Source organism: Equus przewalskii, chromosome 3 (genome assembly GCF_037783145.1).
Source record: "Equus przewalskii isolate Varuska chromosome 3, EquPr2, whole genome shotgun sequence".
NCBI classification, from domain to species: Eukaryota; Metazoa; Chordata; class Mammalia; order Perissodactyla; family Equidae; genus Equus; species Equus przewalskii.
Window position 1 is genome coordinate 60,149,555 of NC_091833.1, and position 26,633 is coordinate 60,176,187.

The 26,633-nt window shown below is 41.4% G+C and overlaps 2 protein-coding genes across 2 annotated transcripts; both read left to right on the forward strand.

Moving 5' to 3' along the window:
• The first annotated feature begins 207 nt into the window (after nucleotides 1-207).
• LOC139082650 (endotoxic shock protective protein U9-ORF-like) lies at nucleotides 208-7,397 on the forward strand. The gene is made up of 5 exons (XM_070615328.1): nucleotides 208-315; nucleotides 2,078-2,144; nucleotides 3,246-3,296; nucleotides 4,527-4,562; nucleotides 7,092-7,397. Exons 2-5 carry the CDS (start codon nucleotides 2,091-2,093, stop codon nucleotides 7,236-7,238), a joined length of 288 nt encoding a protein of 95 aa, XP_070471429.1. The 5' UTR covers nucleotides 208-315; nucleotides 2,078-2,090; the 3' UTR covers nucleotides 7,239-7,397.
• Nucleotides 7,398-10,432: 3,035 nt separating this feature from the next.
• Nucleotides 10,433-24,458, forward strand: LOC103565862 (uncharacterized). The gene is made up of 4 exons (XM_008542033.2): nucleotides 10,433-10,562; nucleotides 15,881-15,946; nucleotides 21,441-21,521; nucleotides 22,863-24,458. The coding sequence occupies exons 1-4, from the start codon at nucleotides 10,521-10,523 to the stop codon at nucleotides 23,292-23,294; spliced, it is 621 nt and encodes a 206-aa protein (XP_008540255.1). The 5' UTR covers nucleotides 10,433-10,520; the 3' UTR covers nucleotides 23,295-24,458.
• Nucleotides 24,459-26,633: the final 2,175 nt, after the last annotated feature.

Consider the following 26,633-nt stretch of genomic DNA (forward strand, 5'->3'; position numbering starts at 1 on the left):
TCTCATTATTCATTAGCAAAGCCCTAGAGTCTCCTGGAAGAATTATTCACATCTCATGCATAACCACAAAAATGTATTATGATCAGAGACAAGGGTCTTAGCCCCACAAAGAATGAGGTGTTGGCCTGCAAGGAAAACCCCTGTCTCCTCCCTATGTAAATGAGGATCGTCAGAATTCATTTTTTTAATGTGCTGATATTACACATCATTAGAATCTGCATATATAAATATCTTTCCATTATCCAGATCAACTGGCAGCAAGGCTTCAAGGAAATCTTAATGATATTGGACATTTCGTTTTTCCTGGTGTACAAGGTAATACCCTTTCAATTGTAAATTATACTATCTTATAAAAGACATGGTAAACTGGAAAGATCGAGAGTTAAAGAGTTTAGTTTAATTTATTGGCAATAACATTTTAATTCACTTTTATAGTCATGGCATATGTTTTTATCTGATTCTTCAAATATTGTCTTATATACTCACATGTATATTTGTTTTAAATACAGTACTCTGATGTTTGTTCTGAGTTATATTAGGGTTTTAAAATAGTTAATGACCAAAACCAAATTATAGAAAAAGAACCATGACAAAAATTCTACATAAATGGAATTTTCCCTTCTTAAATATTGGTACCAGCGCTAGCATCTGTTGCCAATCTTCTTTTGTTTTTTCTATTTCTTCTTCTCCCCAAAGCCCCCCAGTACATAGTTGTATATTCTACTTGTAGGTCCTCCTGGCTCTGCTACGTGGGATGCCACCCAAGCATGGCTTGATGAGTGGTACTAGGTCTGTGCCCAGGATCCAAACTGGCAAAACCCTGGGTGGCCGAAACAGAACATGCGAACTTAACCACTCGGCCACTCGGCCGGCCCCCACAAATGGAATCTTTAAAGTTGTTCTGTAAATGTACATTCCTTCTTCCCTCTTCCATACTTTTGGTAATGTATGTAGGAAAAATAAGGGGAGTATCAATAATTATGAATAGAACATGAAGGATGTAAATTTTTCTCGTAGGCAATAATATTTACATAAACTTGATCATCATATTGTCCTCTTGAAGTCTCTCTTCCCATTTCAAATATTGTTTAACCTTGAAGATTGATTTTTTAAGTCAGCTGTTGGCAGTTGGGTTCAGGATATGTTCTCTTAGGGCATTATGCAGATCTAAGATTATTGGATATGTGTGGTTATTTTCCGTCTTGATTTGTTTTAAAATTACATTTATAGCCCTCTTTGTAAAGAGTATTTCAAGTGACAGAATGAATTTTTATAATAAACATTTACCTTGAATGACACTTCTTACTTACAAAAATGAATTAATTAATATACTTGAAAATTATAATATTCTGCTTATGGAGAAATATAGCAAGTATATTTATCTTTAGAATGCCTCATCTTTCTTTTCTTCCCTCAAAATGACCAAAAAGTCATTTTATATATCATTTAAAAGGTATATTATTAACACCAGAATTTTCTTGTTTTCGTGAAAAATGAAAATGATCAAAATAAAAGTAATGATACAACAGAAAACAGAAGACCCTCATACCTATGGAAATTTACTAATACATCAAATAAATAATCACATCCTAATATAGGGGTGTACACAGGACAAATACCTACGTCTAAGTATATATTACACTAATGATGTCTACCTATCAGAATCATTATGAAAATCAAATGAAATAATAAATACTTTAAAATATGTGTTTTTTATAAGCAGTTGATAGAATAGACCGATTTTCTGTTAACCTTATTAGGAAAATATTCCTAATAAGGATTAAACGTTTTATACTGTACTTGAATGCACGTGTGGATGTGTAAGTGTGTGTGTGTGTGTGTGTATAATATAGATCCTGAATTAGGGGCATATGCCATTATTGAGGCATTTGAATCATAATCTCTGTTCCAATTGTTTAACATCCTCTGGAATCTCCAATCTATACATCCTTTGGTTCCCAATGGCATGATCTTCAGTCACGCTTAATAACATGCTGAAGTCAGCATCACGCTCCGTAAGCAGGGATAGGCTCCATATTTTCTAAGTTAACAAGTAATACTCTTGTTTTACTTGCAGACAGAGTCAAAAGATGAAAGTGGTGTTTCTGATCACTTTCCTTTTGGTCACAGCTCACTGCGCACCAGTAAGTAAACTCTTAATATTTATTTCTGCAAATGCGCCTTGGTTCATGCATTCTGAACTTTTAGTTATGCTGTACTCAATCCTCAAAAAAAAAAAAAAAAAAAATTCTATCATTGGAATCAAAGCCACAATCTCCATTTTAAGTTTCTTTGGAGCTAAAAGCACGTCTTTCAACTGGTTTTAAAAGACTCTGTTAGAAAAGCAAGAGATTTGAATCAAGCACAGTGGGGAAGCTCTCCTGGCCTCAGAGCAAAGCAGTGGGTCTCATTCTTGGCTGCACTTTGGAATTGCTTGAGAAGCTTTAAAAAGTCCTGATGTCGGGGTCCTACCCCCAAAACTCTGACTTAATTGGCCTGAGCTGTGACCCAGTCATCAGGATTTTTATAAGCTCCCCAGGTGATTATTCCACTGGTCAGCCTAGGTTGAGAACCACTGCCTGAGGGAGTGGAACTCGGAGCTGGGATTGCTCTGGAGAAGCCCTGGAGAAGGCAGCCAGTAACCCAGTGGTATTGGGTTAAGCAAGAGTACAGCTCACTGGGGTCAGCCGGTGGCTCAATGGTTAAGTTCACACATTCCGCTTCAGCAGCCTGGGGTTTGCTGGCTCTGATCCCGAGTGTGGACCTATGCGCACTGCTTGTCAAGCCATGCTGTGTCAGGCGTCCCACATATAAAATAGAGGAAGATGGGCACAGATGTTAGCTCAGGGCTAATCTCCCTCAGCAAAAAGAGGAGGATTGGCAGCAGGTGTTAGCTCAGGGCTAATCTTCCTCAAAAAAAAAAAAAAAGTACTGCTCAAGTTGTTATTGTGAACAAAGAAGAGAGTGAGTAGGCTGAGGGAATCACTGAGATAACATTTCTGGTATTAAAAAGGATTTGTGACTGATGTTAACATACGCAAGATTAATTCATTTATTCTATAAAAAATTTTTTCTTGAATATCTACTAGAAATGGGCAACCATGCTAGGTGCTAAGATTACATAGATGACAAAACACAGTCCTGCCTTCAAGGAACTCAGAGTCTAAATTTCCTATTCATTACTATTTTTATCATTACTATTAATTTGCTCAGTCTCCATACTCTTTGCCTCTCAATTTTTACAGGTCCAAGAATTTCATCCTGCAATTCTCTATCATCAGTTCTTGCACTGGAAGGTAATTGCTCTCTCTCTTTCTCTCTCTTTCTTCAAACTTCAGTTAGGGATGTTCTCTGTCTCCCATAAAGTGACACAAAATGATTTAGGGAGAAAATATTTGACATTTTCAAGAAGTAATATTTTCAGGAACATAAAGTACGATGATGAGGTTTTCTCCAAGGTAAAAACTAAAAATCGAAGGTGGAACACATAGGAAATAGCTTGATTGGTGTAGCTAGGAATTCTGTAGGCTGTCCCTGCCGCCGGGAGAATCATCTCCAGAGAAACAGACCCTCCCAGGCCTCTGAAAGTTGTCCACACAAGTCCCGAGTCACCCCTTCTCTGGGTGAACAGCACCCTTCTCAGTATACAACTTGTTTAAATATTTCTCTTTTGCACATAAGAGGATAACATAAACTGTGAAATTTCTTTTACAAGTTTAGCATCATTTGATTTAAATAGAAGTTAATTAACTAGAACCCAGAAATCACTAGAATATTTTGTTTTTGCAACCTAATGTCTTTACTTTTCAGAAGGTCCATCAAAGAATGATCCCATATAGACTATTACTGCATCACACTGTAAACTTGTTAAATACATCATTATAACATTCAAAATGCCTCATAAAAAGTTACATGTATTAATTCCTTTTAGAGGACTTTATTTCAACTGACAAATTCCCACTTTTTTTTTTTTTGCTAGGCAATCTCAGAGATAAATTTATACTTATTTTCAATAATTATCTTTAGCATAGATTTTGATCTATAGATTGTGGCCTCTTGGAATATTGCTTCCTGCTTTGCATCTTCTCGAAGATGCTTCAAGTATCTTTGAAAGCTCAGGTTTCTGCTTTCAAAGAGACCAGAGAGAACTGCCAAAGCACGCAGCTCTCTGCTCCCCTCCTTGGCTCTTGACTTCTCTTTTCTCTTTCCTTTTGTAGTCTGAATAGAAAGGCAGCGATAAACCACTGTGTTTCTAGGGCTTCTGGTTGTTTTTCACTAGAGTTAATATCTAGGAAATTTTTGTACTGTTACTCATCTCAGCTAACTCCTAACTCCTTTCTCTTCTATATCATTGCTCAGTTTACATTACAACAAGCTTCTTTACTAATCACAGACTTTAAAGCAATTTTTGCAATTTTTTCCTTAGAAATGTCTTCTTTTCTTCAGAACATTTGAAAATATATTTGAACTGAAGCAGTTTCCTAATAATTAAACGTCATCTAACTGAGTTTTGTTTTTCCTTACAGCAACTTCAGAGGTTATATAAACTCTTGAATAACTGTGTAAGTTTTCGTTCTTGATTTTCCTGTCATTATCAAGACTTGGCAGAGGAGTGAATGTTCAGGAAAGGAATGGGAGGGACACGGGAAGTGTGAAATTGTGTTTGAGAGTTTTGTTGCCAGAATACCAGCTACTTTTCCCATTTACATCTTACTTTTAATAAAAATTTAAATCATTATTTATGAATTAAGAATGTCCCACATACAAATACAATTGCTAATTAATGGAAGAACTAAAACTTGTGAATCTGTCTGAAAAGTACTACAATTTCTTGAAGACAATTATTAACTCCTAGGCCTCTTAGACTTCCGTTAACGTGTTTCCTACTAAAAATAGCTGAGAAAGAAATTATTTAAGAAAGAATGCATTCATTTTAAATTCACGTAACTTTAACCTAAAAAATATCTCCCAAACTATTTTGTTTTTAAAGATTGGCACCTGAGCTAGCAGCTGTTACCAGTCTTCTTTTTTTTTTTCTGCTTTTTCTCCCCCAAACCCCCAGTACATAGTTGTATATTTTAGTTGTGGGTCTTTCTCGTTGTGGCATATGGGACACCACCTCAACGTGGCCTCACGAGAGGTGCCATGTCTGTGCCCAGGATCTGAACCAGCAAACTCCTGGGCCGTTGAAGTGGAGTGTGCAAACTTAACCACTCGGCTACGGGGCCAATCACCCAAAACTATTTTTTTTAATTTCTGTTTTTCAGAAATCTTATTATAATGTGTACAGATCTTCCTCAACTTATGATGGGGTTATGCCTTGATAACCCCATCGTAAGTTGAAAATATCGTAAGTTGAAAATGCATTTAATACACCTAACCTAAGGAACATCATAGCTTAGCCTAACCTACATTAAATGTGCTCAGAACATTTGTTAGCCTACAGTTTGGCAAAATGATCTAACACAAAGCCCATCTTATAATAAAGTATTAACTATCTCATGTAATTTAACGAATATTGTACTGAAAGTGAAAAACAGAATGGTTTAATGGGTGTAGAATGGTTGTAAGTGTGTCAGTCGTTTACCCTGCGATTGTGCGGCTGACTAGGAGCTGCAGCTCGCTGTTGCTGCCCAGCATCATGAGAGAGCATCCCAAGGCATATCAGTAGCAAGGGAAAGGATCAAAATTAAAAATTCAAAGTATGGTTTCTACTGAATATGTACAGATTTCACAACATTATAAAGTTGAAAAACTGTAAGTCGAACCATCCTAAGTCAGGGACCATCTGTAGTTGTTTGTATATATCTTGCTTGGGATTTGTTGTGCTTCTTAAATCTTTCATCTTTGTACTCTTCTTAAGCCCCAAACACACATTCAACCTTTGCATTGATTCCCATATGCCTCTTATGCTCTTTTCTATATTTTCGATCCTTTTGTTTTGCTCTGCTTCAGTCTGAATATTTTTTTCTGATCCATCTTCTGTTCACTAATTCTGTCTTCAGTTGTATTTAATCTGAAGTTAAACCAATCTGTTGAACTCTTAATTTCAGTTTTTCAGTTCTAAAACGTCCGTTTGATGCCAAAGTCACCATCCTATCTTTTAATTTGTTGTGCATTTTAAGTACAGTTATTTTAAAGTCAGTGTCTGGTAACTCCACTCTTTGAATCTCCTGAGGCTCTCCTTTGATTATTTACCTTTCTCTTTTCACTTTCAGTTTAGTCTTGTTACTCCCCGCCCCTCCCCCCCCGCCCCACCCCCGGCACTGGATCCTTTATTTAACCTGGTTATATTCAACTGAGTGGTGAACATTGTTTTCGAAAATTGTAGAGACAACTTGAGGTTCTGGATGAAGTTGTCTTCCTCCCGAGAGGATTTCCTTTTGTTTCTCTTGGGTGTGTAGGCAATGGGCACAACATTCACAGACCGCCTTCCTCCAATGAGAGACTGAGATGATTAGAACAAATCCCTGGTTCACTCTCAGCCCCAGGGTGAGGTCCTTGGGGTTCCAACCAACAGCTTGGTTACTGGCCAGGTTCCCTTCTCTGGCAGCTCCTCAATTTCAACTTTGATCCCCCAGCCACGTGAGTTTGTCAAAAGCTCTGCTCACTACTCAGCCTTTCAGCCACCACTTTTGGAATTGCCAATTTCCTTGAGAAGAATAGAGTCAAATGCCTCCCTGGGCTTCTTGCCTCATCACAATCTTGAGTCCATAAGACCTCACTTCCTTAGAACTCTGCTACCTTCAGAACTATGCATAAAAATTTTTTTTTGGTCCAACTCTTCTACTTGTTCTCCCCAGGAGGATTGGCTGGAACAGCAAGGCTGGAAAGAGAATACTTGATTTTCATTTTAAAGATTGGATAAAAACATTTGAAATTTCTTTGATTAACTGTCATACATATATAGAGAAGTAGAGGACGTTGGTAATAAGTTAATGAAACTAAAAATAGTATGGTATTGGTTGAAAATTCTTCCCTCCTTAACTACATAAACTTAAAAATATTTTTACTATGCAGGTAATAGCTATGTAATATTTATATGTTGAGTATTTATAAATGCATTTTTGTCTTGATTTTTGTTTTATCAGAGGAAACCACCAATGAACAGTAGAACTACCATGGTCCCCACGCCACCATTTCCACCAATAACAGAAATTGCTCCTCCTTTGACTTCTAACCCACCAGTCCCTCCTACCCCTGACCGGCGGGGAGATTCACTATTCACGAAGTTCTGAAGGAACTCATTAGCCCAATGTAGCTTCTCCCTCCAGGAATTCTTTAGTACCACAGCTGAAGATCAAAGACATTATCTGGCTGCTCCCTGTACCACAGTGTGCCCTTTTCAATATCCTGGATAAAATGACAATGATTCATTAAAAATGTTTATATCACTATATTATGCCCAAGTGGAATATCATTTCCCATCATTACCAGCATTGTAAAAGAAGGATGAGGAAAATGATCAAAGGAATCTAGGAAATAGGATCTTTTTTCTCTGGCAAGTCATATGTTTAGCTAAGAATCAGAGGTTCTAAAACAAAGGAAGAAAGGAAAAGCAATTTGGGGAGGAGCACACAGCCTGCAGTTTCTGCCAAACTTGGGGAAGTGGTAGGTGACAGAAGGGTTCTGTCCCCAGCCTACATCCAAGCCCTTGAAGAGACTCCTGGGATGTTTCCAGCAGTAGGAGAGGGTGTTCTGGCCATTTTAATTCAGAAAGAAATTGATGAAGCCATGAGGTAATGCACTCAAAGTTTTCTTTTGCCTTATTTGGGAGGCAACGTTCTAAGTTTCTCCCTAATCTGTCTAGACAGATGTACAAAGCAAAAAGAACAAGAAAGATTTTACAGATGTTATCCATTCTCCATCTCTACAAATATGTAGTCCAGCTTTCTCTTTCGGGAAACAGAACAGTAACCTCTGCACCTCAGTTAAGAACAATGATCACTGTCTGTTAGTCCCTTCTGTTCCTCAGTGTGGAAAAGTCACTACATGGCATTCACAGGGGTCTTTGGTCTCATTTGAGAAGTTTCCTACAGAGCCCTTCTTACAACTGGCTGCAACATGGTCACATGTAGAAATCAAAAGGAATAGAGTTTGTGTAGGAGAGAACATGCATCATTTCATAGAAACCAAAGGCTCAGGCTTGGAAAGGACATTAAAGTCTTCAGAATCAACATCCCCTGGGAGCTGGTTAGAAGAGCACCAGAGATCAAGCTCCACTCCAGGTGAACTGAAGCGGTATCTGCATTTAAACAAGATGCCTCGTGCTCCTCCACAACGTCACCAACTTGGAGATATCTGCCAGAATACCTAGCAGCAGAGAGCTCACTGCAGGCAGGACGGCTCACTCCAGAATCCTTCGCTGGGTAGCTTTGGTCTTGGAAAAGTGATTCTCTGCATGGAGTTAAAATTTGGTCCTAGCTCAACTCTGGGGTTGCATTGAATAAATCTAGTCTGTCTTCTCAATGACAACCCTTCAAATAAATAAAGATAGCTCTCACAGTCCTGACTTTTTCCATGCAAAAATTCCCCAGTCTTCCAACCACTCTCTTTATGACATGGTTAGATTTGTCTCAATAGCCAAAAATCTTCTCCAAATACTCTCTAGCTTTTACATTGTCCCCGCCCCCAGTGCTGGTTTTCAGAACTGCACATAATAACCCAGATGTGATCTGGCAAATGCAAAAATGGGGTGATTGCCTCCTACACCAGATCCTATTGTCTATTAATATATCTATTAATAGGATCTAGAACTGTAACTGTCTTTCTGGATAACCACTAAGTCCTTTTCATGTGTTTCTGAAAACACGTTTCATGTCTTCTGTACTTTACCTTGGACTGACCTCCCATTTACCTCTTTATCACTTATCTGATTTGAATCAACTCAGCATTCTCACACACACATTTTTATCTAGATTCCATTATTCAATATGTTTGAGTTCAGTAGTCCAACATATGGTCTTAACTTTCTCTGTTCATTCATCTACCCATGCAACAAACAATTTTTAAGCATCTCCTCAGTTCCGAACTCAGGAGGAAGAGAAGAGAACAAGACAGCCTGGGTCTCCGTCCTTGTGGGATTCTCATGCTTTGAAGCAGTATTTGCTACACCTGGGAGAGTACTGTAACAATACTAAAATATATTTGAATGTATCCTACATACCTTAAAGGGCTATGAATTACAGTTTCATGTCCAAAGCACTGAGAACAAATAGAGCACTTGGTAAAACAAGTATTTACGTGGCTGATAAAGGATACAGGTAGATTTGTCTTGACAGCTGGGGTCTGCAGGGAAATGCCTACCCAGAACTTCCCAGCCCTGGTTCTGCTTTAGAATCATCTGGAAATGTTTTTAAAACACAGCAAAGGCTCATCCCCGACCAACTGAATGGAAATTTCTGGTTGTGGAAGGAACCAGAGCATCAGCATGTTAAAAATGCCTGGGGTGGTTCTAACGTGCAGTCAGGTCTGGGAACGGCTGCTCTACAGGGATTCTTGGAAGTACAGCTCTGTGCCTCTTCAGACAGGCAGGGCTGGCTCAGCCAGCAGACCCTGATGAGCACAGCTGGTGAAGTGGTTCTCCAGCTGAGGCAGGTGGGGTAGGAAGTCGGGGGAACAGCCACTGTGGGACTTCCTGACTGTTAGATCCTGCTGCAGCTTGCTGGTGTGTTAGAATGGGCTGGAAAGTCTGCTAGAGCTAGGCTGCATACAGGTTTCCCCAGCTTTCTCTGCTGGCAATCAAAATACCTCTCAGACACATTTGTGAGAGATACAAGTTTGCTTTCTAGAAAGCTCTGTTGGATGAACCTCCCTTGCAGGATGTCTGTGTACACTTTCTGATACATCTCTATGTGCCCGGCAAACATAACGTTGAAGCTTTCTGTTCTCCTGAGTTTGCTGGTAGCAGCTTGCTGGTAGCAGCGAGGGAAATGAGAAGTCAGTGTTGTTTACCTCCTGAAGCAGAAGAATATTTACAGTTAACACCATCCAGATTTTAAATCTCTGAACAACAAATCAATGTCCGAGACAAAGGTCAACACAAAAGAACACTTAATACAGCTTAGGTTCTTTAGTCAGAATTTGATGTCTGCCTGATGTTTTTCTCTGACAACAGTTGTAAGTTTTTAAACAGTTGATTGAAAAAAATAAAATGGACACACACAACATTTCAAATGTTGCTTGTCTCCAGGATTTGGTTCTGTTTGTTCGAGGGGTTCTCTGGTGGTTAGGAATTCATGGTGTATGTACTGTAGACTCTGGCCTCACCCAGCTCCTGAAGCGTGCTTTCCCCCTCCAGCCCAAGTATAATTATGTTCCATGAGGGGCGGCGGTGTGGTTGGCTGCAAAACCAGGGGTAAGCAATTCTCTCAAAAACAAATCCTGAAAACAGACTGTTGCTGCCTATCTGACGTCATGTTTTGTAAGGCCTCCTGTCTAGAAAACATGCAAAGCCACAGCATTCTTTACCAGCGGCATTTCGTAGGGTTAAGAGAATGCCTTGTTAGTGTTGCTTTCTGATGGGCTCTGCCGCTTGTCTTGGAACATTCCAGCGGCAGCAGGTAAGTCTTGAGGGGTCTGGAGGGAAATGCCTACCTTTTGATTTACTGATTTATTCCTGGCTTGGTGGACCTTGAGGCATCAGAGGGAGGGGGAGCTACATCTGGAGGATGTGGCGACACGAACCAGTCACTGGAGTGGAGCGGGATGTTCGTAACCCGGGGCTGGGCCGCAAGGCTCACTGGGGTAGAAAAAAGATTTTAGAATTTTTAAATTTTTAAATCCCATACTTTTAAACTTATTTTTCAGTGAGTTCTATAATGTGCATAATATATATGCAGTAGACTATGCTTAATGTTTCGATAAATAACTGATAACTAGATGATATTTATAAATATTATATAAATAATAATTATAAATTTTATATATATATATATATATATATATATAAAGGGTGCATGCTCAAAATTTTTTATTGGTAATATGCATGTTAAAAAACTAAACACAGAGACCACGGTTGTGGAGCTCTGTGAGGTAAGCGATGCTGATGTTGATGAGCACTGTAGGGTTTCCAGTTCTTTCTCCCTTGAGTTCCCCTAGCAGTCTCGCTGAAGGGAAAAGACAGAGACTGAATCAGCAAAGTCTGTGGCTGACAAACAGTTTTCCTTACCTTTCTTTGTTGGTTCAAACCTGACATGACAAGATTGCAGCCACAACACATGTTTTCCCTTGCTGGCCATCTGCAGGAGTGGGTGGCTGAGCGTGCGAGCCGAAGGAAAAATCAAAGACAACCCCATACCTGCAAGACGTTTTAAAAATTAGGATCTGTTGGATAAAAGGAACACTTTACTCAGATTGTTTACTATGGCATTCCTAAAGTCATTCCAGCCAAACTTTTAAAAAAATTTAACAGAGCAGGTAATTTAAAAACATTTTCTGGTTATTAAAACTTACTTGGTAGCATTGTTGTGAAGATCAAATGAGAACGCCCACTGCCCTGCCTGTGACGGGTGTGTAGTGAGTGTTAGTTTCATTATTATTGTTTTATGATTATTTTTAAAATTTTCATTATCATGACTCAGCACCCCACTTGGCCTAACTTTTTTGAGGTGGTTTTCCAGATTTCTGGAAGTCATTTGGGACCCTGGGAAATTTATTCTCTCTGACTCTGTCTCCAGGAGGGCCTGGTTTCACTTCCCATTTTCCCTGACCAAACATGAGTGCTTAATGCTCCTCTGATATGGAGCCTCCTTATTGAGCAGGTCCCTCGTAATGTGGCCATACTGGCCAGGTTGCTTTTCTCTCAGAAGGGGCCAGCGTAACTAGCAGGCCTGACAGGCCTTCACTATAAAAGATAATCTCTTTCATCTTGCATCCCTGCCACCTTGCACAGTGCTCAGTAAATGTTTACAGAATTGAATGGAATATTAGGAGACGCAGCAAGTTAAGTCAAAGGAATGACTCTCTAAAGGTGGGATATAAGACGTTACAGGAGGGAAAGGTGAAGTGACCTTTGGGGGTTAATAATCCTCAGACGGTACTACATGGATATCAGCCTAATCAATTTGTTGACATAAAGTCAGTCCAGCTGTCCTCTTTCATCAATACAGGAGGCTAATGGTGGGTGGGGAATGGCCCCATATGGGGGGATGCTGGTCAGGGGTATGCTGGAGGAAAACTCTAGACCTCATGGGAAATGAAAGTAGACAGCATCATTGTACGTGACAAGAAGTCGGCTCCGGGTGCAGAGGTGCTCCAGCACCTGGAAGTGTACCATGGACTGAAACAACAGGCCTGAAGGGCGACTCTGGGAGCAGCACAGTGGGCCTGTGTCTTAGTCAGCTCGGGGTCTTATAACAAAATACCACATACTGGGGCTTAAACAACACACATTTATTTCTCACAGCTCTGCAGGCTGAGAAGTCTGAGATCAGGGTGCCAGTGTGGCAGGGTTCTGGTGAGGCTCTCTTCCCGGCTGGCAGACAGCCGCCTGCTTGCTGTATCTTCACAGGGTAATCTTTCTGTCTCTGCTTCCAAGGGCACCGATCCCACCAGGAGGGGCCCATGACCTCATCTAAGCCTAATTATCTCCCAAAGGCCCACCTGCAAGTACGATCACACTGAGGGGCAGGCCTTCAACATAGGAATTGTAGGGGATAGAATTCAGTCAATAGCAGCCTGAGTCTTTGGGTTGGAGTCACTTTCTAGCCAGGATCTTGGGCAAATTACTCAACCTGGCTGTGCATCGATTTCCTCACCTGTAAAATGGAACTATTTCGTACCTCAGAGTGCTGTTGTGAAGAGTGAACGAATACAGTTAAAGAACTTGGCACAGTGTCTGCAGCGTGCTAAGTGTGGGATACAGTGTAGGTTGCTCTTATTATTTGCTCTTATTACCTGGGAAGGTGGGCACAAACACTTTATTAAGTGGAAGCCAAGCTCTGCACTTGACCCAAGCTGAGGGCCCACCATAGCCAGGTCAACATTTCCCACTGGCCTCAGTAGTTGGCAGCAAATGACCTGGAACAAGCCCAGGTGCCAGCACGTGTCCACCCCCACCACATCGGGTGTCCTGTGCAGGGCATCAGCCTCCCTCTGCCACCCCTGGGCCTAGTTGGTATTCCCCGCCTCTCTCAACTGCCGCCTTTTCTTAGCATCTCTCTCTCATTTTCTCTCTTCTCAGGGGAAAATCTTGAAGGGTTCTTGGCAGCCATTCTTTGGTGGCCGAAGGGCCCTAGTCCCTCCTCGAGGTGCCTGCCCGGGACTGGCTGCTGCCAAGGGGCTGACGCTCGTCCTGGTTCTTACCCTACTTCTATCCCCAAAGCAGGGATCCACAGGGAAGCCACCGGAACAGGGACGCTTGTGGGAAAGACCCACCCCCAGAGCAGGAAGTCCAGACAGTACTGCAGTCTTTTTAGGCTCCCAGATTCTGTTTACCTTGGTCCTCCCTCCTTCTAACAGGCCTATCAGAAACAACACCCGCTTTTAAGAATAAGTATTATGTAATGCTCAGGTGAGTCTCCAGTAATGCCATGCATAGATAAAAACCACCTACCTATACACTTGACTTCAAAAAACTGATATAGTGCTCCAACTATACCATAAAGTAGAACTAAAGAGAGAGTGATTTACTATGAAACAACAGGTATTTCAATATGTAGATGCTCAAGCATGACTCTGTTGGAAGACACAGTGTTTGTCAGCTCCTTGCACTTGCAGGCAGATCACCATGAATACAACAGGCACAAATGCAAAGGGCGGGCAATGTGGCCACTGGCGATGTGATTTTCCAAAATGGCGGACAACTGCTGGGAAAGTTCCAAATAAATCAAAGTTCGATTTTGCCTGGATCTACCTAAGAACCACTGCTCCAGGCTGTTTCAAGAAAAGCACCGTGTAAGTGGTAAAATATTCACACATGCCCATTGTCCTGTCCAATTCCAAAGGGCCAAGTGAGAAACAGAGGCCTGGCCATCTGGGTCACTCAGAAGGAATCAACTGGCGTCAGACAGACATTCAAATCCCGGCTCTACCACCTACTTTAGTGTGATCTTGGGGAAGTTATTACCCTTTCTAAACCTTGACTTCCTCATCTATAAAATAGGCATACAATACCCACCTGATGCAGTTACCATGAGGATTAAGTGGAATAATGTGTGTACAGCACTGTATACAAGGTCTGGACTATGAAAAGCTCTCAACAAAGGATTTGGGGGTGATGAGTAGGCAGGAAATAGTGTAGGGGAGGAAGAAATATTTTTCCTCTACCCATCTTAGGTTCTCTAGCTGGAGCCCTGTAAATTAGAATGGCAGGAGACAGATTAACAAGAGAAAAAATACCCACCTGATGACCCACCTAAACAAACGGAAGTTCATTAACGTTTGTGTCGTGCGTGTACATATGGGCACACCCAGTGAGGAGTAACCCGAAGGGGTGATTCAAACTTGGGCTCACAAAACATCTTAGGCTAAAACAAAAGAAAAGGGGTTTGGGGCTTCTAGGCTGTGGGAGGCAACTTATGGGAAGGTGACCAGGGAAGGTATGTGACAAGGGTTGCCTTGTAAGGCTTATTGTGCAGATTCAAGGCAGTGCCTTCTGTATTAGTGGGTGTTGTTAAGAGTCCCTCCTCTTTGTGGTACTGGACAGGGAAACACCTTTAACAAATGGAAATTTCATTTAAAAAAGGAAAACCTATGCTCTGTTTTTAGAACTTTCCCTATAGCTCCTGGCTGTCAACAGCCTTAGCTCAAAATAATTCAGATCCCCAAAAGGTGTATTTTGGGGTACATATTCTGGGACCCTTCAGTAGTCAACAAATACTCACATCAGAGCTCTTCAGATGGTTCCTGCTTCCAAAGGAGTGACCAGCAGTGTCTCCCCCACAGCAGGAAATAAGCTCAGGAGAAGGACAGTCCCGCTGGGGAGCTGTCCTCCATCAACTTTGCCCTCTGGGAACCAGGCTCGCTGACCCACAGGGCTCGGTGGGTCTCCAGTGGCTCCTGGAGGAGGCTGCAGAGTCACCCACTGCCCTGCTGAGTCGAGAGCCCTGGAAAATACCTCACGGGCCTCTGTGGATGGGGAATTAAAGGTATTTTCCACCTGTGATGGGGTTCGGGGGATGCGAGTCACGAAGCAGCCAGCATCTTGGTGGTGTCAGGTTAACCAGACCCTGATTTTCTAGAACCCACTAGTTATTTCTGCTTTAGGTCTTTTTTGCTCTTGAAAGTTCCATCTTCTGACCTAGACAGCTGTACAAGGCACTAGTCAGGTCAAACTCATCCTGCGTTGCATCCCGTTTATGGATTCTCTCAGCAAACATTGAAGGAGTAACCACTGTGAGTAAGGAATAAAGCAGTCAGCAGTGGAGGCAGAAATCTCTCTGTTTATTTAATCTCTCAAATAGTCTATGAATCCCTTGACAGCCAGGCCTTAGTTTTATTTACCTCTGTATCCATTTGGTGCCCAGCTCAGAGCGTGTTAGTGATCGTAAAAGCTAAAAGCATGGAGGGCTGCCTGCTTTCCATGCACTATTTTAAGTGCTTCATATGCATTACCTCATTCAAATTTCATAACCACCCTTGAAATAGCTTTAATATTATCCCCATTTTAGAGGTGAGGAAAATGAGGCCCAAAGAGGTTAAATGATTTGCCCCAGGTCACACAGCTAGCAAGTGTCAAAGTCAAGATTTCAAACCCAGCCTCCTCTTGTTACCTTGTGCTCCAAGGCTTCCTTTATTTATTATCATTTTTTATTTATTTATTATTTATTATCAATACATATCAAGACATATTTATTATTTATTTATTATCAAGACATCATCTATGCACATATACACACATTTATTTATTTGAATTAGAAAGTTTCATTTGTGCTTTCAGCACCTCAGCATGGCCTGGTGTGTGAGTCTGCTGGTCTTTCTCCATGGAGTTCTTACACTTCAGATGGTGAGTAGCTCCCATTGCATCCCCATTTCTTCCCCTTCCAGGGCTTCTAGTTTTGCATGTAGGAACACAAAGTCAGGCCCTGCAGCTCTGCGTGGCATCCAGATTTCCCATACTCTGAAGATAATATTGACTATATCAGTTCTATTTTTCCCATTCTTACACCCTTTTATATCCACTCCCTCTTTCAAGAAAGGATCTAAATTCATTTATGCTAAAATAAGGGTGACTAAGAATAACTTAGGAGTCAGTAAATTTTCAGAAATGATGTTCAAGTTACCTACTCTACTTCCTCTTAAGGCAGGGAGAGAGGGAGTCTAAGCCGGATGGGGGAAGGCTCTTCAGCTCAAGAATATCTCCACAACACATTCTACCTAAGAAAATATTTAGGTTTAAGTCTTTCTTTTAAGATACAGAGAAAAGAGGCCATAGGTACAGAGAGAGATGGAAAAGGAGAATGATAGAGATCTGAGCATTTGACACAGAGTCTTCAATGTGCTGTTCCTGTGCCTGAAGCACCTTTTCCTTCTACTCCTCCCCATAGTGGCCCTCCCCATTCTCCCATCTACTCCTCCCCATAGTGGCCCTCCCCATCCTCCCAACACCTCGTTAATTGCTAGTCATTCCTGAGGGTGCAACTTACACAGCACTTCCCTGACCCTCCTTCCCCACCCCTACCTAAAGTCAGATGTTCCCAGATATGCTCACTCCACCTCCTACCGTTCTTTGTAGCACTTCCAACAGTTTTAAGTGAATAATTCACAGTGTATTTAGTTGTTGATGTATGTCCTCCCTACTAGAACTTAAGTTCCCAAGGACAGGGACTCTGTCTGCCTTGTTCAATACTATGACCCTGGCGCCTGGCACAAGGTAGGTCCTTAAATAAATAAATGTGTGAGTCATGAATTACCCATTTCGTCGATTATGTCTAGTGCATCCACATTGTGAGCAAGTGTGAGTCCTTTTCCGGTCCTCTGTCTGCCTCCAATAGAACCTCACCCAGATGCTGCCCTTCTAAGGCTTGTTAGCACAGCAGAAAGTGGACATCTTCTGAAATCAGAAGAACTGGGTGCAAGTCCCCACTAGGTATACGTCACCTCGAGCTAGCCTCCAGGTCTCATCATTTGTAAAATGGGTTGTTGTTAGAGTCAGATGTGAAAATGCTCTGTGCACAAGGCACCTTGGAAACATTGCTCTTTGTGGGGGTTCTGACTGGGATAAATCAAGGTCGGATCAAAGGCTAAAGCCCCCGGGGTGGAGTTTCAGGTAACTTACAACCAGGTAGGGAAGAATTAGGTCATAACAAGGGGTCTTCTCAGTGCCCCCCAAATCACACTGAATTGGGGGCTGCTAACATATAAGGCTTGTCTCAAAGAAAACATCCTAAGAATAAGACACCATAAGGAGCAATTGTGAAAGACTTTGAAATTTAGTGTGTACTGGCTGGTACATTTATCCTGGTTATTTTTACCTTTGTCTTGGACTATTCTAGAACTCTGGGGAGAGAGAAGTTAACTCTTACAAAACTAATAGTAATGTAATTAAATCCTGTGCATAGAAATGCAAACTATCTGGTCGGATGCAAGTGATTATCACTTTGTGAATATTGACCAGCTGTGCCAGTTTTGCACTATTTGTAAATTCATTTCAGCATCCCTTATCTGCATATAAATGTGTGGTATTTTGAGATCTCTTCTTAGACTGTCATAACATCTTGCCAGTTCCCTCATTAATTAATGAATTAAATATAATCCTTGATGCTTGTTCCTTTTATGTTTGTGTAAGAATCATGATTATATTTTCAAAAATATCCTGTAATGGCACAGAGTACAATAAAACACAGATCCCTCTCCTCTTTCTGACAGATGAAGAGATAAGGGTTAAGTGGTGGAAAAGTTGGAACTGGATAGTTCAGCATTTCCTATTTCGTGGATTTGCTCACTAAACCCTCACTAGTGTCAAGACTGGGCTCGGCACTTCATGCTAGTCCAGAACATGGGGAGATTCAACAGGAAGTGCTTTGGGGACACCACAGGGCGTCTAAGGACATGGTGAGGCACCAGGGTTATCTGACACTCTCCATGCCAGTCTTCACCTCTTTTGGAGGCAGTCTACCTCTTTGAGAATCCATGAAAACCTGGATCTTAGACCTTCATGTGTACATTTTGCATAAAAGTTCAAGCAGACCCTCTAGAAATCCATGGACTTCTAGGATTCAGCCTCGCAGCCCTATAGAAAGACCCACGACTGTCCATGTCTCTACATGTGAAACAAGTTTTGCTCAAGTCAACCCCTCTCTCACTGTCTCAGGTGATTCATCAGGTACTCTCTTCCCAGCCTCCAGCCAGCATCCTGAGTAGCCTCAGCAAAGTCAGCTTCCTCGCTCTCTTTAAATGCCAAGAGTGAGGTATCTTAGAGCAGCCTGGCATATGGAATTTCTGCAGGAGATTTCCTTCATTCAGACTTGTGAAGAAGAGGAAGGGAGAAAAGGAAGGAGGCAGAAAAAAGAGAGGCAGCCGTGGGGAACGGAGCATCCCTTGATGCTGACTTTCTTATGATGCTGGGACATCAGGGCAATGCCAATACATTAAATATTGTTACCCACCCCCAACACCTCCCACCACATCCCAATGACCCAGAAAATATCACACTTCAATCTAACTCCCAGTTGAAATATCTTTCTAATTTCTTATTCTTCACACAAACCACCTTCAATATCTATATCCTTTTGCCATTTATATATACTGGGCATTTTGTATTTATGAAGTAAAAGATAAATTATTGATATATATTGTGTACATGTCCTTGTAACTTTTTCTTTCCTTTTTACATTATGGCTATTTACAAAGGCATCCTATTCTATTTTAATCTATGGCACTGAATATGAAGCGTCTATAGTATCAAGTTATGGCATTTCCTCTAGGAAAAAAAGCTATAGTAATTGTGTGTTTGCTCCTTGTTGCGGTCCTGCTTCATTTTCTTCTCCCCCAACCCCTGACACTTTCTTTCTGCTTTTAAATTGCTTCTGGCCACCACTACATTCTTAGGAAAACAGCTTTTGGGGTCTTGATTGCCTGTGTTCACAACTGGGACACCTCAGTGAAAATGCAATCCTGGCCTCATAGAATATTAGAGTTGGAAAGGAACTTGCAGATAATATTTTCAATCTTTCTCCTACCAAGAACTCCTTTTTTTTTTTTTGCCTCTTAGCTACAACCAGCTCTCCCTCCCCCAGAGGTTTGATGTTTTAAGAATTCTGTCAACCAACTGCATTTTGAATCTACTATTTCCTTCATTTTCTTCACTCTTCTTAACCAGATAATCTCTTACTGGACATGTTCAGTTTGGTTACTGGGACTGGCCTTAAAGTGTCATCAATTATGTTCCATAAATTCCTGTGCCAATCCATAGATGGAGCTTCTGATTGTCAGGAAACTGAATAAACAGACACAAAACACAGAACACAACACACAACCACAACACCACTCCCCCTACTTCTCCCCACATCACAAACCAAAAAGTTGTTTGACTTTGAACTTCAGGTTGGGATCATTCAGGGCAGAGTCCAAAGGACCTAAGCCTGAACACCGTCCTGGGGCCATCACAGTATTGCAGGAGAGAGATGATATTTATAGCGGACCCAAGTTATCGACAAAATTAACATTACAATAAATACTACATTGTGGCATAGAAGACAAAACTCGCATGAATTTTTAAGATGAAATGTGAGACTCTAGCATATTTTTGAGCTAGGCAATGGCTTTTTCGTTAGGCCTCTAGAAGAATGGCACTCACTTTTTGTTGATGGGTACCTGAGAATGAAAGTTTGGGATTTATCATCACAGTTTCAATTATTCACCTATTAATCACAACCAGCTTAGATGTCTATAACATATCATCTGTCATTTTGTCAAGGTGGGAATTTTAATCATGTGTTGCTATATGTTGCTGGGTTTTGGAACAAACTACTAACCTACTGAGTCAGTCCAGCTTATCACCGAGCTTAGGCCTCTGGGCTCAGCAATGTTGTTCTCTGTTTCTCACCCATTCCATGGGAGAGATGATAAAATACAGGGTTGTGTGTGAATTTTAGGATTTGTACAAGTGATTTATTCAACATATGTTTATAGATCAACGGTATGACGATATAAGAATGATACGGAAAAAAAAAAAAAAGAACCAATTCTTGGTCTTTCCAAACAGGTAGGTAGATAGACAGATCTAGATACACGTCTACTGTATATCTAGACCTAATGGCAAATAGGAGCATACATGCCACCACTGCCATTTGCCTGATCAGGATAGACATTGCTAAGCGATCTTGGTGTTCTTTCCTGCTGAGTCCATGTTTTAGTCTGCTCAGCTGCTATAAGAAAATACCATAGACTGGGTGGCTTAAACAGCAGGAATTTATTTCTCATAGTCTGAAGGCTGGGAAACTCAAGATCAAGGTGCCAGCCAGTCTGTTCCTGGCGAGGGCTCTCTTCTTGATTTACAGATGACTGTCTTCTTATTGTACCCTCACGTGGCAGAGAAAGAGGAAGCAAGCTCTCCGGTGTCTCTTGTTATGAGGACACTAATCTCATTCATGAAGACTCCACCCTTATGACCTGATTACCTCCCAAAGGCCCACCTCCAAATGCCATCGCCTTGGGGATTAGGATTTCAATATATGAATTTTAGGGGGACACAAATGCTCGGTTCATAGCAGCCCAGATATGACAGCAGGAACAAAGGACACCTGAGCCTCCTGTGTACCTTCTTCATTGTTTGGTATCAGAACCAGGAGCATATTATTTTAACCACTGATTTTGATAATATTACATCCAGAGCAATGCTTTCTATTTATAAATAATTTTTTATGAGATGCTTTTGTCATCATTATTCACTTAAGTTCATCCAAGGGACTGAAAACCTTTTAGAATATGACGAGATGTCACAAAGGACCACAATATGAAGATTTATGTGGAAATCCCATGAAGTTTGAAAAAAGGAAATTTTAGCTAATATACACACACAAGTGAAAAGGTGTGTGTGTTGTAGGGGAGAAGACAAAAATCAAAGTCAAAATCTGGCTTTGTCCTTGAGGCCTGGCTGGGGGTGTAGGAGGGTGTCTGTGGTTGTTCTGTACATGGGCTTGTAGACCACCTTTGACTGTCTCTGAGGTCCCAGAGGAGAAGGGAGCTGGGATGAGAAGGCTGAGGTTGGCACTGGCTGAAGAGCTGAAACAGATGCAAGACAAGAGATATGTGGGGCCATGGCTATGATAAAAAGGAGGGTGGTGACAGAGATGGCCTCTGGCCCTTGGCTTGCCCCAAGTCTGTTTGCAGGTTTCCCATTTTATCCAAGACATTGTACACCTTACCGAAGCCACCAACTTGGTGTAATATTTGAGTAGCTCTTCTCTAAGTTGTGAGTAATATGTATCCAGTTGGAAAGGAAGCAACAGACCAAAAGATAAAAGGGTCCTAAGACAATGTCATTCTTCTGTTTATAGAAAGGGGTGCTTGGTTTTTCGGACGAGAGCAGTGACAGCAGCCCTGGGTACAGAAGAAGCTACTACGTGCTTCAGATGCTGGTACGTAATAGCATATTGCTTTCCTAAAAAAATTGTTACTTTGGGTCAGGATTTCTCGACAGCAGCACTATTGATTTTGGGGGCTGGATGATTCTTTGTTGTTGGGTTGCCCTGTGTAGTATAGCAGCATCCCTGGGCTGTCCCCTCTGGATGCCAACAGTACCCCTACTTCCCACGTATGACAACCAACAATGTCCCTAGACACTGCCAAACATCCCCTAGGGCAAAACTGCTCCTAATTTAGAATCCTTGCTTTAGCTAATTTAAGAGAAGTTCATATTTGACTTGTAGAAACTTAGTACAGTGGCAGCATTCGAGGGACTGGTAACCTTGGAGTGTGTGTGAATTCTTCACATCTCTGTGGACTGAACCTAGATAGTAATGTTTTGAATTGATTTTTTTTTGCATATAATATTCTTCTGTCATACTAGAAAAATTCAGTATTGGGTTGAGTTTAGAAGACATAAAGTTGAAACTAACCATTTGAATTCCAATATTATCCTGAAGGAAATCCTAAAACTAAAATAGCACCTATCACCAACAAAAAATTGGTCATTTAGGGCATACTGACTAGGATGTTTATAGGCTCTAACTCTTGCCTAAAAAGTTCACTGGCTTTCTTAGCAAGGAAAACAGAACTTGGGCTCAAAGAAAACTTTGCCCTACTCATGTTTGCTTGTGGCACTTAACTATTCTAACGGGGAACTGGTGATGATATATAGGTCAGCAGAGAGAAGAAGGATATAAAAATACTAGGCCAAATGAGAGGATGTTGACCAGTCATGGGGTGTCTTTTTGGCACAGTTGGGCCAAAAAGAGTTCTTTGTTGAAAATGTCCTACCGTTTTGTGTCACGTTGATAATAAAGGGGAAAAAAACACAAAACGACATAAAATATCTAGCCCACCTTAACTGTTTAGTCAAAGCACCAGCATGAAAACAACTCAGGTGGCGGGTGGTAGTGGCCAGGACACAGCAGGGGTCTAAGGATGCTTCAGGACCTTTCTACCTGGGTACGCTGATATGGACCCATCTCCTTTCCCCAGGCTCTACGTGTGCATCTGAGAGGGCAGATGGCATTCAAAATGTAGGCAAATCAGGCAAAAACCAAACCAGTTTCTTAGTTTAGCCCAACTTCAGCCACATCTACCTGTTGCATGTCACCCCAGTCTCAGGCTCCCACCGCATTTTATCCTCTGCAGGAGTCACGTGTACTTTCCCCCCACCCCCAACCCCCAAGAGCCCTTTCAGGCCAAAACTCTGTCAATTAGTGTGGAGCCGCCTGTGTGTTCCAGCCAAGAATGCTTTCTCTAACTTGGTCTCTCTGTTCCTCTACTTACAGCCAATTCACAGATTGAAAGGGAAACCAGAGAATGCTTTTCACAGGAAGGCAGCCGACTTGCTAGCTCTCTGGCATTCCAGTGTTTTTGGAATGCCAGATATAATGAGACCCACTGCCAACCCAGTGACATGCATCCAGCTTCAGCCAGTGCCTGTCATTCCTAGACAAAGTCCGTCTACTCTGGCTCCTCCCTTGCTGGGGATCACAGCTCTGAGAGGCCCTGTCCTCGCACCCTCCACCCTGTCCAAGATACCAGAGAGAAATGGAGAGGCCTCTGTACCTGGGAACCTGGGGACCAACGTGGGTATGTCAGCCAGATTTTCCCCGACGGCCCGAGTTCTGACTATGCCAGGCCTCCCCACAGCGGGAGCCCTTCACGGCCCCAGCTTCCCCACCTCCTCTGCAACCAAGGAGCCCCGAGGAGATGTGTAAGCTGAAGGGCTCAGTGCCCTCTTCTCTCAGGAGGAGACCCACACCCACAGCTTCCTGTGCTGCTGTCTGGGTGCAGAGAGCAACTTTCAGGGGAGGGGTTCAAAGCTCAGGTGGTCCCAGGCACCTCTGGCTTCAGCCCATGGTCAGCCACCCCTGGTGATGCATCCAGTGAACCTGACTATTTTCATTATGGGATGTACCTCAATCACCAACTCCTCTAGAAATGAGGTTTCTCTACAAAAAAGCTTCGACTCTGAGGCCGTTTCTGTTATCTAAAAATAAAACAGCACAACTTCTAAATCATCTCTCAACTGTTCAAGATTGTTTTTAAAAAAGTCAATTTTAGGCAAATTGGGAAGCCATAAGAATTTTCCACCTGTTGCCCTGTCCTGTATTTTTTTTCCCATTTTTTCCTGCACTGGGGATTGGAATCTCCTATTCTTAAATTATGGCTATCAAGACTGGAAAAATTCCGATGCTGGTCATTTACACTTTGAATTCCTGCAGTCCTCTTCAGACTGTTGAGATAATCCTGATGTCATTGGTTTCCCACACTTGGGCTGTGGCTTCCAGAGTGACAGAGATAGCCCAGATTGTAACAAACAGGATAATTCTAAATCAGAAAATTTAAATAAAAAAAGTCCCTCAGAAAGGGACTGTCCTAGCAGAAAAATTTTAAAAATACACCAGTTTTCTTCACAGTGAAATCAAATAGATTCTCCCCTTCAAGTGGAAATAGCTTCGTCGACAAAGTATCTTTAGCGAGTGAATTGCTAGAGATGATCGTGGAAGAGCGAGCGCAAATCGGAAACTAAAATTCTAGCCAAGCAGGCAGGCGCCTGTTATTGAAAAGCTTCAGCAACTACCCAATTTGATCAGTACAACTGATAGAGATTCAGTCAAAGCTTTTAGTGGTGTCTTGTGTGCAGTAAAAGAAATGAAGAACTTAGAGCTGATTCAAAAGGAGGAAGCTGACTGACTTAATGAAACAGACGTTGATCTACCCTTAAAGTTAAAACTATCCTGTTTAGACAAAGTTGAAAGGACAAAGCATATGACGTGATAGGAACCTGTCTATGAACTGGTTGCACAAATCTTGAAATTGGAAGAAGAATGATGTTAAGCATAGCAAAAGAGATTATTTGGTTATTAAAGCTTAACATATGATCAAGTGGCATTTTGTGGACTTAGTGGAGTGGTGTGCTGGTGAATGTTTAACAACTGGCTCTCTGGGGGATAAAGTCCTGATTGTAGTTTTTGCCATGACATCACTAAACATGGGGTTGGGAAGAGTTGTGCAGAAGCACACCACTATACAGTGTTTCCTTGAAACAGATAGATAGAATAGGCATAAATATCCTCAAGACCTTGGGTAATATTAAAATATAGTAAAATAATTAGGAAGTGATGAGTTTTGAGTATTCATTACTTGTGCTTTTTTTTTCTTTCTTCCTTTCTTTTTCTTTTTGGTGAGGAAGATTGGCCCTGAGCTAACAATCTTCCTCTTTTTACATGAGGAAGATTGTTGCTGAGCTAACATTTGTAGTAATCTTCTTCTATTTTGTATGTAGGACACTGCCATAGCATGGCTCAATGAGCAATGTGTAGATCTGTGCCTGGTATCTGAACCCATGAACCCTGGGCCACTGAAGCAGAAGCACAAACTCTACACCACTGGGCCAGCCCTTATTACCTGTGCTTTAAATACAGTTTATTTAATTCTAAGTTTAGATAATTCAGTTTTTAATAATGGCCGCGTTTAAAAACCAGCTCACAAAATTCCTAAAATATTAACAACCAGCTCCAGCACACCACTCGGAATGAAGATTAAATCAGAAGACAAAAAGCAGACACAGGGAAATCTTGCAGTACCAGAATGAGTATATTACTGTATTTCTGGACATAGCACGGAAACATTAAGAAAAGTTGTAAAATGAAAGGATAAATTGAAAACCTGGTGATCACAACTGTAACGTACCACAGGGACATTTCTACCCTGTGGGAAAGCATGTATATTGATAAAGAATCCAGAAGAGAAAGGAAAAGGAAATAGACAGATGGGGCTGTCATCACCAAAGCATATGCTAGAACAGGATGAAGAAATAGGAGAAAAGGAAGAAAAACATGCAACTGGGAGAAAACAGAGCAACCTGGGGGATTTATCTGGCCCCTCTCTGGTTTGGAATAATTCCTTGTACTTTAGAGTCTTAGACATCATAAAAGCTCTTGTAGTAAGAAACAAAATTTAGAAATGTAAGTTAACTCACTTGCTTTATAGACTTGCTGACTTTTAAGAGTTTTGAGAGGAGAAAATTTAAAAGCCATAGGGACAGGAGTGAGGGAAACAAATTACTTTTTTCTTACACTGTAATCTTCTACTCAGAAAAATGGGTTAGCATTTGAAGGGGATCAGAATATGCCACCCCCAAATATGCTGCTTTGGTGTAAGGATTATTTTGAGCTGAAGGCAACTGAGAATCAACAACTATAAGAAGAGTTCTCTGCCTTCCCCTTGTTTGCTAAAAGCAGAGCATAGACTTCCCTTTGTGAAGCTGTCTCCCCACCGCACCAGGAAGAGAAGAGCCCTCTTAGCATCAGACACTGAGAGTCAACCCTGAGACGAGTTTACAGAAACAGACTTTATTAAAATAACCCTTGTCTTCCATTAGTTCTCCCACAAATTTCCTAGTCACTTCTCCACAATTTATTGTCCTTTGAATCCCAAATCCCCTTCTCTCTCAAAGGTAACTCAGTAGCTTTCCAAGCTTGCCTAAAGGCTTCCCTGTGCTTACTTGATGGCAGATGCACAGCCTATTGCTAATATCCATTCTCTTTCCATGGCAGATATCACTAATTGAGCAGGATATGTTTCCCACTGAGCAAAATGTGGTCTCACAATCTCAACTCAGTGTACCAAGTTGTCATAAAACGTGAAACCTACTTGCCAATTCTGGCCAAGGCAAGCCATCAAAAAGACCTTGAATAAGTGAAGATTGCTAAAAAATAAAAATGGAAGAAAAACTTCATGTGGTTATAAGAAATACACAGAAATCATCTAATCTACCACTGCAGAAAGTAATCAGCTGCTTAAAGCTAAACTTATGGCTTCGGGACTTCAAAACCAAAAGCTGCTGCTGCACTGATAGCAAAAAACTTCATCTAATATCCAAGGGCTTGGAAAAGATCCTAATGGTGGTTTTATCTCCATTAAAGGCAATTAGATAAGCAGGCCATTAACTGTAGGCTCAGCTTCTGTGTTTGTGCCCAACAGGAAACATTTGTATTTCAAGCCTTTAAAAAAAATTACAATCATTTAGACATAGTCGATAGATAATTGGT

Excerpts from the sequence above, each read along its gene's own strand:
- LOC139082650 (XM_070615328.1), top strand. The coding sequence starts at position 2,091 with ATGAAAGTGGTGTTTCTGATCACTTTCCTTTTGGTCACAGCTCACTGC. Across the intron at positions 2,145-3,245 it reads TCACAGCTCACTGCGCACCA|GTCCAAGAATTTCATCCTGC; the intron begins GTAAGTAAACTC and ends CAATTTTTACAG. Across the intron at positions 3,297-4,526 it reads ATCAGTTCTTGCACTGGAAG|CAACTTCAGAGGTTATATAA; the intron begins GTAATTGCTCTC and ends TTTTCCTTACAG.
- LOC103565862 (XM_008542033.2), top strand. The coding sequence starts at position 10,521 with ATGGGCTCTGCCGCTTGTCTTGGAACATTCCAGCGGCAGCAG. Across the intron at positions 10,563-15,880 it reads GAACATTCCAGCGGCAGCAG|CACCTCAGCATGGCCTGGTG; the intron begins GTAAGTCTTGAG and ends TTGTGCTTTCAG. Across the intron at positions 15,947-21,440 it reads GAGTTCTTACACTTCAGATG|AAAGGGGTGCTTGGTTTTTC; the intron begins GTGAGTAGCTCC and ends TTCTGTTTATAG.